Source organism: Heptranchias perlo, chromosome 38, assembly GCF_035084215.1.
Source record: "Heptranchias perlo isolate sHepPer1 chromosome 38, sHepPer1.hap1, whole genome shotgun sequence".
Taxonomy (NCBI): Eukaryota; Metazoa; Chordata; class Chondrichthyes; order Hexanchiformes; family Hexanchidae; genus Heptranchias; species Heptranchias perlo.
In genome coordinates this window covers 3,424,436-3,436,481 of record NC_090362.1, presented here as the reverse complement: position 1 = coordinate 3,436,481, position 12,046 = coordinate 3,424,436, and the positions used below count along the sequence as shown (strand labels likewise).

The window sequence follows — 12,046 nt, the reverse complement described above, 5'->3', positions numbered from 1 at the left end:
AAATCCCTTCCTGCTATACGACCCTCCTTAAAACCAACTCATTGACCAAGTTTTTGGTCACCCCTCCTAATCTCTCCTCCTTTGGCTCAGTACCTGTTTTCCCTTGCAGCTGAATTTCCTTGATACATGGAAGATGCTGTGAATGAAGAGGAAAGGGAGATTACCTAAGTTGTAGGGTCATCTTCGAGTCGAAGGCATCCTCCACATGCTGTGCCCCATCCCAACCATGCGCCCACACCCTCAGATATTCTCAGTTTTGTTTATTGCCAGGTCAACCAATAGGCACAGTGGAGCACTTTGGGATGGGATCCCATTTTGATATGGGTAGTTATCTACTTGAGCTCAAATCTTATTTTCACAGTATACTCGTGACCACCAACCAGATCTGGAACCTTTTAGTCTACTGCTGTATGTTTGTTATTTAGGTTTGAACAAATGAAGTTTAAATTGGCACTTTAGTGCTGTGGTTTCCTTTTTAAGTTTTCATTCTTCAAATAAAAGGCATTCTCCACATGCTCCTGGAAGGAGAGGCAATGCTTTGCTGCCTCTTATTTGAGTGGTTTCTAAACTCATCAAAAATGTTAATAGAAATCTTCTATGTTAAAGTACTTAAAATTATTCAGGATCTTTATAAAGACCGAAACTGGTTAATTACAACTACAAAAAAGTGCCTAGAAAGTGAAAGTTAAAAAGCAGAACCCAGGGGACTGCTAACTTGCCTGTTGAAGTATGTGATCACTTTTATATGATAGAAAATGTTTTGTTACCTCACTTGACAAATACCCTGCGCTTTCACAATGAGACTATCTCCTACCTCCACCTGGTGGAAATTTTGTGAAATACGCAATATGCAGCAAAAGTTAGAGCAAGAAAGCTTCAGTCGCTGTGCAGAGAAAGAATTATTGCTACCTAATAACACTGGGACAAAAATTAGCAGAGATTCCGGGTGGTTTTATTAGGAAATGTATTTTAGTTAAGTGTAGTTCATTCTTAGTATGGTCCATGTGCCACTGGATTGACGCAGAGCGCAATACTAACAGTGCCGTTCCATTGGAAGTAACGTGACTATTGTCCACTTTGAGGATGTTTTTAATAGTGGCGTATTGCCCTATGTGATCATCTAACTCCATTGAGTTAGAATCGTAGGTTACAGCACAGAAGGAGGCCATTCGGCCCATCGAGTCCGTGCCGGCTCTATGCAAGAGCAATCCAGCTAGTCCCACTCCCCTGCTCTTTCCCTGTAGCCAGCAAATTTTTTCCTTTGAAGTTCTTACCAGTTCCCTTTTGAAGGCCATGATTGAATATGCTTCCACCACCCACTCTGGCAGTGCATTCCAGATCCTAACCACTCACTGTAAAAAAGTTTTTACTCATGTCACCTTTGGCAAAAGAACCAATCACCTTAAATCTATGTCCTTTGGTTCTTGACCCTTCCGCCAATGGGAACAGTTTCTCTCTATCTACTCTGTCAAGACCCTTCATGATTTTGAATACCTCTATCAAACCTCCTCTCAACCTTCTCTGTTCCAAGGAGAACAAACCAACTTCTCCCGTCTATCCACATAATTAAAGTCCCTCATTCCTGGAATCATTCTAGTAAATCTTTTCTGCACCCTATCTAAGGCTTTCACATCTTTTCTGAAGTGCGGTGCCCAGAACTGGACACAATACTCCAGTTGTAGCTGAACCAGTGTTTTATAAAGGTTCATCATAACTTCCTTGCTTCTATACCTCTATTTATAAAGCCCAGAAACCTATATCCTTTTTACCACTTTCTCAACCTGCCCTCCCACCTTCAACGATTTGTGTACATAAATACCCAGATCTCTCTGTTCCTGTACCCGTTTTAGAATTATGCCCTCTAGTTTATATTGGCTCTCCTCATTCTTCCAACCAAAATGTATCACCTCGCATTTTTCCACGTTAAATTTCATCTGCCACGGGTCCGCCCATGTCACCAGCCTGTCTATATCCTCTTGAAGTCTAGCGCTATCCTCCTCACTGTTCACTACCCTTCTAAGTTTTGTGCAATCTGCAAACTTTGAAATTGTGCCCTGTACACCGATGTCCAAGTCATTAATATATATCAAGAAAAACAGTGGTCCTAGTCCCGACCCCTGGGGAACACCACCGTACACCTCCCTCCAGTCCAAAAAACAACCGTTCACCACTACTCTGTGCTTCCTGTTACTTAGCCAATTCTGTATCCATGCTGCTACTGCTCCTTTTATTCTATGGCCTTCAGTTTTGATGACAAGCCTATTATGCAGCACTTTATCAAATTCCTTTTGAAAGTCCATATACACCACATCAACTGCATTGCTCTCATCTACCCTCTGTGTTACCTCATCAAAAAAACTCTCAAGTTAGTTAAACACGATTTGCATTTAACAAATCCATGCTGGCTATCCTTAATCAATTCACACTTGTCCAAGTGACTGCTAATTCTGTCCCGGATTATTGTTTCCAAAAGTTTCTCCACCACCTAGGTTAAACTGACTGGCCTGTAGTTGCTGGGTTTATCCTTACACCCTTTTTTGAACAAGGGTGTAAAATTTTCAATTCTCCAGTCCTCTGGCCCCACCTCCATACCTAAGGGCATTTGGAAGATTGTGGCCAGTACCTCTGCAATTTCCACCTGTACTTCCCTCAGCAACCTAGGATGCATCCTATCCGGACTGGGTGACTTATCTACTAAGTACAGCTAGCCTTTCTATTACCTCCTTTTTATCAATTTTTAGCCCATCCAGTATCTCAACTACATCTTCCTTTTACTGAGACTCTGACAGCATCTTCCATGGTAAAGTTAGATGCAAAGTACTCATTTAGTACCTCGACCAAGCCCTCTGCCTCCATCAGTAGATCTCCTTTTTGGACCCTAATTGGCCCCACCCCTCCTCTCACTACCCGTTTGCTGTTTACATACCTATAGAAGACATTTGGATTCCCTTTTATGTTGGCCATCTATTCTCATACTCTCTCTTTGCCCCTCTTATTTCCTTTTTCACATCCCCTCTGAATTTTGTATATTCAGCCTGGTTCTCACTTGTGTTATCAACCTGACATCTGTCATTCGTCCCCTTTTTCTGCTTCATCTCACACTCTATCTCTTTTGAAATCCAGAGAGCTCTGGCTTTAGTTGCCCTACCTTTCTCCCTCCAGGGAATGTACCTAGACCAAACCATCTCCTCCTTAAAGGCCGCCCATTGTTCATTTACAGCTTTGCATGCCAATCTTTGGTTCCAATTTATCTGTCCTCATCCCATTGAGTATTTTTACTTTAGAGTGGTCCATGTCCTTTTCCATAGCTGTTCTAAACCTTTATGATACTGTGATCGCTGTTCTCTAAATATTCCCCCACTGACACTTGCTCCACTTGGCCCGCCTCATTCTCCAGAACCAAATCCAGCAATGCCTCCTTTCTCATTAGGCTGGAAAGGTACTGGTCAAGAAAGTTCTCCAGAACACACTACAAAAATTCCTCCCCCTCTTTGCCCCTTATTATTACTATCCCAATTTATAGTAGGATAGTTGAAGTCCCCTGTTATCACTACTCTCTGTAATTTCCCTCCAAATTTGCTCCTCTATCCTTCCCACTAGTTGGTGGCCTATAGAATACACCCAGTAGTGTAATGGTACCTCGATTGTTTCTTAACTCTAACCAAATAGATTCTGTCCTTGAGCCCTCCAGGACATCCTCTCTCTCCAGCATTGTAATATTCTACTTAATCAAAACTGCTACCACCACCACCCCACCCCCCCCCCCCCCCCCACCCCCTGCTATCGTTCCTGAACACCTTGTATCCAGGAATATTATTTAATACCCAATCATGCCTTTTTTTGAGCCAGGTCTCCGTTATTGCCACGATGTCATATTCCCATGTGGCTATTTGCGCCTGTAGCTCACCAACCTTGTTTACCACGCTTCATGCGTTTACACGCATGCACTTAGAGTTTCTTGTACTCTCTCTTCGTCTGATCCCACCTAATACAGTACTATTTCTTATTCTAGTGCTATCTTTCTCTCCCAGACCTTTGTACACCTTGTTCCTCCTTTCCAATGCTACATCCTGGTGCCCACCCCCCTGCCAAATTAGTTTTAACCCCCCCCCCCCCCACAGCACTAGCGAACCTTTCCGCGAGGACGTTGGTCCCAGCTCCGTTGAGGTGCAACCTGTCCAGCCTGTAAAGGTCCTACCTCCCCTGGAATTGGTCCCAATGCCCCATGAATCTAAAACCTTCCCTCCTGTACCATCTCTCTTCCCACACATTCATCTGCTCTATCCTCTATACTTGTTCGTGCTTTGTTAATGTATTCAATATTCTCAATCATTGGTACTGATTAGTTCTTGTACAAGATCTTTGAGAAGACCTCTCTAAATGCAGTTGGGCCTTCAGCATTGCAGAGGGTTGTAGTAACTCAACTGGACACAATGTGATGCCTGTAAAATCTGTTTAATATTCCTGAACTATAATCATACATAGAAATACGTGGAAGTTGCACCAGTCTCTTGTCAGTGTTTCGCCTCCATACAAGCAAATGGTTCTAATCACCTTTACCCACCCTGTCCCAATATCCCTTTAACCCCTTTTCCTTCATCCACCTATGCAATCTAATCTTGAATGTTGACATAGTTTCTGCCTCAACCGATAATCTTGTAAGTGAATTTTACAGCCTCATAACTCAGTGTAGAGAAGTTTCTCTTGTTCTTTGTTCTAAATCTCTTCACATTTAATCTTGTATACAGTCCCCCGTTTTAGACCTCAACAACTGGAAACTGCTTCTATCTACCCCGTCCCATCCTTTTATAATTTTGAACACGTCTATCATACCGCCCCATAATCTGTGCTATAACAAGAAAGACCCATATTTTAGAGTAAGTCAAAATAAAACAAAGTATGGTAAAAAGGGTAAATCTTCAGCCTATGGTCTGGAGTGGTTCCATTCATTTTAAGGAGGCTTACAACTTCAAACTGGTGTGAAACCTACCTGGCACCCCAAGTAAAACAGCTGGCTGCGCTGCTAACTCTTGGTGGGGTGTTTTCCTGAGGTCAGGTAGCTCTCTTTAGGATCTGAATTTAGACAAAACACAGTTTTGAAGTCCAAAGTAACATTTTTGAAACTGTAATTTCAGGGTTTAGACCTAACTGTATAACTATGTCTTTACTTCCTGTTGCCATTAATTCCCTTGCAACAAACTCTCGCCACTTTTATAAAAACAAACTGATGTGGAGCAAATCAATTTTTCTTATGTGACGAGTGTACTAATTTCTCTTTAATGCTTCTCCCAAGTTACTTTCCCCCCATGCCTTGTGAACTTGTGGCCTGCTCCCAAGGCCTTGCTGCTCCTGACCTGGACCAACAACTAGAAGATGTGTGAAAACTGCCCCACGATGGAGTCCCTGACCTCTGATTCTCACCTCTCTGCAGTGGTGCATTTGAAAGTAATATGCAGGATTATGGGCACAGCGCCACACCCCACTTTACTAGGGCGCTCCAACAAACTGCACCAGCACACTGCTGCCATAGGAATCTTCACGTCCAAGTTATTTGAGTCTTTAGCAGTGAAACTTTGCGTTTTGTTTTCCAGATACTCAGAAAAGCTGTTCTTCTTATATGGATGTAATGATCCTGTTCTGTTATGTTCCAGTAAAATAATTTTAATTGAATAATATATTTAAGAATGTAAAGTCATTTGCAATATTTATCTTGTATCGTTTCAGGGTATGGTTGGAGGATTTACAGGAATAGTCACAAAGCCAGTTGAAGGTACGTTGGCCAAACTTTGTAACATTGGATGTAAATGTATTGTTTTGGAACAATATTGTGATAAGTGGAAGATCGAATATGCTTTATAGTAATGAGCTTTTTATTTTCATAATTTATTCAGCTGTATGACTGCAGCTACCTTGTGGTTCCCAGCTACCCCAGTCATTTCTCTGTAGCACTATATTGTATTATTCCAGCCTTGCTTTAGGTTTCTAGCTCCTTGGCTTATTGGCACTGTTAAATACTCTTTTTGACTTTTCAACTGGCGCAAAATCACTTTGTTTTAAAACTCAACACTTAAACATAGCTCATTCCCCAAATCCTTTCCCTAAAGATCATAAATAACCCAAAACGTGACAAAGTAAAATTCCATTTTGGTTACATAGAATTTCGGGATTGTTATCTGTGTATTTGGGATCACATTCTGCAACTCCAGTCCTTTATAATTCGGGCCACTGGTTTATTGGTGATAGAATTTGAAGTATTCAATGTTTAATTCATGGAATTATGGAATTTTACCAGCCTTTTAAGGACTGCATTCCACGTTTTTAATCTATTTTTGGACAAAAACCACAAAAGTGTGCACTTCAAAGGCTTGAAGCAGCATCCCTGGTCAGGAGGGCAGGCGGGGGACTGGTGCCCAGGCTTCTGTCTCAAACTTGTCATTAGAAAGTGTGGAAGAATGGTCTAAACGCGGAGTGATTCTCTCCCTGATATTTCTTTCCTGTTTGGGAAGAATCTGGTCTGTGCTTGGCACTGCCCATGATACTAATATTCTCATGTTCTATGCCATTACACCCAATTCCTTTTATTCTCTGGTACATTTTAAGCTGTGCTTTGTGTCCGTGTGAGAACTTGTAGGAGAAAAGACTATGCTGGTAAATTAATGAGTAATCTAAAACTTAAATGAATGATTGATTCGTCAGTGTATGACTGATAAACGTATTTTATGTAGCAAGTACATACCATAGTTCAAAAGGCTGGGGATGAAGCATATTGTACACATGTAAATTAAAGTTTTATTTAGTTGTGCCTGGATTGTTAACATTTTGTGTTGTTTTAACCTGGAACATTCCTGGTATTTAGGAATGAGTGATGTCTAATTTTAATGAGCAGCTGCTGGCAGTATCTGCTCTGAATATGTTTCAAGTAATGAAATGCTATTTCCTGTAACAGGCGCTATGAAGGAAGGTGCAGCTGGCTTCTTTAAAGGAGTCGGCAAAGGTTTGGTTGGAGTCGTTGCACGGCCAACTGGTGGGATCATTGACATGGCAAGCAGCACTTTGCAAGGAATTAAAAAGTAAGATGCACTGAACCAACAGAATTGTTCTGAATCTTCTTCCATTGTTTCTCTGCTTTTGATAAATCTTGGATATTTAAATACTGCTCATACTGTTATCTAGGGAAGAACTAACATTAACTTTAAAAAGGGCTATTTAATCCGTTTTGGTGTTGCATAAGAGATAAATGTTGGCCAGGAAACAGGGAGAACTCCACTGCTGCTCTTCATTTGGTGCCATGGGATCTTTCACATCCACCTGAACAGGCAGATGGGGCCTCAGTTCAATCTTTCCTCCAAAAAATGGCACCTCCAACAATACAGCACTCCAATATAAGCCTAGGTTATGTATCCAATTCCTGGAGTGGGTCTTGAACCCACAATCTTCTGACTGTGAGACGAGTATGACCACTGAGCCAAGCTGAGATTTAAAGTCAACCCCTAGATGCCTTTTCTCCAGTGTAAACGTTCTCACCTTCCCCAGTCTCTCAGATGCCTAATCCCAGCACTTTAGTTGTCTTCCAGTGTCCTCCCTCCAAAGCCAGGATATTCACTCCTCTGTACAAGCACACTAGCACCTCGGGTACTTAAATTTCATCCCCTGCTTTTTCTTCACTTACTGTTGTCACTTACTGATGATTTCAATGAATTATACACCAGTGCCCCCAAATTATTCTACTGTGTTGTGCCCTGTAGTCTACTACCATTAATTTTGTGTTCCCTGTGCGTGTTTCCCCATCCCAATTTAATCACCTTGCATTTGTCCTCATTAAACTACATCTGCCACTTGCCAACTCAATCCTTCAATCTATCCAGATCCCTCTGCATTTGGTCTACTTATTTCCTGTTATTTGCAGCCTCCGCCCTTAAATTTTATTTATTCAGCAAACTTAGCTTCACATGAGGAAAAACCTTTTTGCACAGTGAGTGGTTACGATCTGGAATGCACTGCCTGAGGGGGTGGTGGAGGCAGATTCAATCATGGCCTTCAAAAGGGAACTGGATAAGTACTTGAAAAGAAAAAATTTGCAGGACTACGGGGATAGAGCAGGTGAGTGGGACTAGCTGGATTGCTCTTTCAGAGAGCCGGCAAGGACTCGATGGGCCGAATGGCCTCCTTCCGTGCTGTAACTTTTTTATGATTTCAGTCTCCACTTCCAAATCATTTCTGTATAATATAAGCAATCATGGCCTTAATACTGACTCCTGAAGCATCCACCGATCACTTTTTTTATTCTGATACAGATCCATGCCCAACGATTGAGACAATTTCTGATCCATTTCAGAAGCACCGGGGCTAAAAGGGTTAAATTATGAGGACAGGTTGCATAGACTAGGCTTGTATTCCCTTGAATTTAGAAGATTAAGGGGTGATCTAATTGAGGTGTTTAAGATGATTAAAGGATTTGATAGGTTAGATAGAGAGAAACTATTTCCTCTGGTCGGGGAGTCTAGAAGAAGGGGGCATGGTGATGTCGGGAAGCATTTCTTCACACGAAGTGTAGTGGAAATTTGGAACACACTTCCCCCAAAGAGTTGTTGAGGCTGGGGGTCAATTGAAAATATCAAAACTGAGATTCATGGATTTTTGTTAGGGAACCAATGGTGGTTAGGTGGAGTTAAGATACAGATCAGCCATGATCTAATTGAATGGCGGAACAGGCTCGAGGGGCTGAATGGCCTACTCTTGTTCCTGTGTTCCACCCTCCCCATTCTGTGCTGTCTGTTTTTGTGATCTATACTCCTATATAACACTGTCAAAAGCTTTGCTAAACTCTAAATATGTAACGTCTACTGACTTTCCCTTGTACATTAGTTCCACTGCCTCCTCAAGGGAGTGCACTAGATTTGTTGGACATGACCTCCCTTTCATAGTGCTGTACTGATTCCCTGTTTTTAACCCATATTTCTCATGGTACTTCATTCTTCCCTCCCTCAGGATGCTCTCCAATATTTTACACCCTACTCACGCCAGGCTCCCTGGCCTGTAGTTCCCAGGGTTATCGATGCCCCTTTTATAAGTTGGCAGTATGTCTACCCTTCTGCACTTCATGGGCATTTATTTTTGCCCGATTTGCAGCAATTTCCCTAGAAGTGTTGCCAGGATGTAATTCATTTCTTTAGCCATTTCCTAAGTACCCTTGTGTAGTCTACCCTGCTCGGGTGCCTCGTCCTCTTTTAGCACTCTCAGCCTTTTCATTACCTCCCTAATTATCTAACATTCTTAACATTTCCTCATCCCTCCCTGGAAATTCCAGTTCTGTCTCCGAAAGATAACCCATAGTTTAACCACATGAACGTTAATAGAATTTCTTTAAAATACCTGCCATCTCTTGGCTTCTTGATATTGTGTCACACCTGGATTCCTTCGGGAACTCTGCTCTTTCACTGAACACTTGTTTGCTGCGAATTTATATTTCTGAAAACCTTTCACATTGTAGTTTGGACTCCCCACAATCTAAAACTTCTATTTAGCTCTCCAGACAAGTTTCTTAATTTGATTCTTTTATTCATCTCCATCCTCTAATCTACCTAATGCATATCTGAGGAAAGTTCTTGATTTTCCCCCATTATCTCTCTCATTACTTGTTATTTACATCGGTTTCCCTCCCCTGCTATGTTACTTTCCCAGTGGGATATAGCTTGTCATATATTGATGCAGGTGTTTCATTTACGCTCCACGTCACCCAACAAACAGCGTCTTTATCTCAATATGTTGCAGTTTAAAAGCACACTGAGGTGGAACACCCTTGATTTTGTGTGACAAGAAATATGAGTTGCACCCCAATATTAGTATTGTTCTTGCCAGGATATTGCAGATAGGAAACCATATGTTCTTGAGAGGAGAAACAAAGACATTTTAAGCCTAGTTGCATTAATTTTCAGCTCAATGTTTTCTTTGCTATGAATACATCTGTAAACAATTTTACAACACCAAGTTATAGTCCAGCAATTTTATTTTAAATTCACAAGCTTTCGGAGGCTTCCTCCTTCGTCAGGTGAACGATGTGAAACGATGTGAAACGATTTTTTCACATCGTTCACCTGACGAAGGAGGAAGCCTCCGAAAGCTTGTGAATTTAAAATAAAATTGCTGGACTATAACTTGGTGTTGTAAAATTGTTTACAATTGTCAACCCCAGTCCATCACCGGCATCTCCACATCATGAATACATCTGGCAAATAAGGAATTCTGAATGGTCAGCTAATGAATTGGTCAGAAAAAGAGAGCAGACCATCAATGAACAGGCTGCACCACAACATAAACAAAAATAATTTGATACACTTGAGGGAGGGGGTGGGGAGAGAGGGACTCATAGAACTGTTGGATCCAAGCCACGGACTGCAGCAAAATTTACTGCTCGACAGGGTTAAAAAAAGGTTTGTGTGAAGAGCATTCTAAAATATATTGATCTGATCTCACAATATCACAACATAATTACAGATGAGAGAAACTATTCAGTCTACCTTAGATCTAGAAATATCCTAAAGTCTCCCCACTGCAGCATCTAATTGGTTCTAAAATGATTCCAGGAATTTTTGCCTCCTCTACTTTATTTAGAAGTCCATTCCATGCATTGAACACTGTGTGTAGAACTTCCTATCAGTCCTAAATTTGCCTTTTACTAGCTTGAACCTTCGTCCCCTTGTCCTACTCTTGCAATTTGCTTTAAAGTAAATTTATCTTTTCCATAACATTAACTATCTTGTATACTTCTATAAGATCACCTCTTGGACATCAGTCCTCGATGTCTTTCAAATGTTCAGTGAGAAAGCTCAATATCTCCAGTGTTGGCTGTAAGTGTCCAATGCACTTGTTCTGTACTCTGTTTGAAGCTTTATGAAGTCATAAGAATGCTAGAATGAAATACTTTTCAACTGGTAATTTTTATGTTTTTCAGATACAGATATTATCACCAGCTGTATAAGAAAAATAGTAACTGTTATGTATTTCAATCTCTGACTCCACTAGGGTAGCAGAATCAACCGAAGATGTAAATAAACTCCGCCCACCTCGGTGTATCCGTGAAGATGGAATCATCAGACCTTATGATCGAACTGAATCTGAGGGATGCCACTTGTTTGAGGTAAAATAGGCTGCTATTGTTTGGAAACTGGAAAATAGATGAAATAGTAATCTAAGTCCCATATAGATCTCCTATAAAATCAAGGAAGTTATGATGATATAAACAAAAGAGCTTTAGTTTCACAAGTTGTGCAGTCAACAAAACTTGGCTTTGGAAATGAAGGAAGTGAACCAACTGCTTGAATTTAAGTAACATTCACTATTTCATACATACTGAAAACAGTTAAAACATTGCTCTCAGGATAATGTTCCAACTGCTTTCACAAATATATAAAATAGTGAATGCTGCTTAAATTCTAGCAGTTGGTTTACTTCCTCTATTTCCAATGCTGAAATTATGCTAATCAGGTTTTGTATCCACTCACTGAGCTGGGTTTGTAATATTTTACACTGCTGCAGCTCAGTTTTGCTGTTTGACTTGGTGCTTTACACACTGCTTTTTGAATTCCAATATTTTCTCCTTCAACACCCAAACCTTTTCATAGTGGTTCTGGTGCATGCCCATCACCAAGTTGCAACCATGACAAATTAACTTAGCTTACTCCAGCTAAGCTTTCCAATGTTGGCTTCAGTACCTGTGATGTCAACTCAACCATGAGGACACAATTGATGGAACTTGTGGATCTCTCGGATAAGCCAATGGTGTACTTACTGCTGCTTCATCAACTGTACAGCAAAACACCAATGAAAAGTTTATCTTTTTTTAAAAATCTTTGTTGCTTCAGGATATGTTGACATTGCTTGAATATTTTGATTCCCTGATGTGTAACTTTTGTATATCTCACCAAATGAGGACAGGTTGAATAAACTTGGCTTGTATTCTGCTGAGTTTAGATGGTTGAGGGGTGATTTGATCGAGGTCTTTAAAATGACGAAGGGATTCGATAGGGTAGACACCAAGAATCTATTT

The 12,046-nt window shown here is 40.9% G+C and overlaps 1 protein-coding gene across 2 annotated transcripts in view; it reads left to right on the top strand.

Moving 5' to 3' along the window:
* vps13c (vacuolar protein sorting 13 homolog C) overlaps window positions 1-12,046 on the top strand; it is a 294,638-nt gene that overhangs the window by 262,275 nt on the left and 20,317 nt on the right. For both annotated transcript variants that reach the window (XM_067973304.1, XM_067973303.1), the window contains exons 77-79: window positions 5,725-5,770; window positions 6,947-7,070; window positions 11,023-11,137. In XM_067973304.1, coding sequence (XP_067829405.1) covers window positions 5,725-5,770; window positions 6,947-7,070; window positions 11,023-11,137 — 285 coding nt within the window. The remainder of the gene's footprint in view (window positions 1-5,724; window positions 5,771-6,946; window positions 7,071-11,022; window positions 11,138-12,046) is intronic.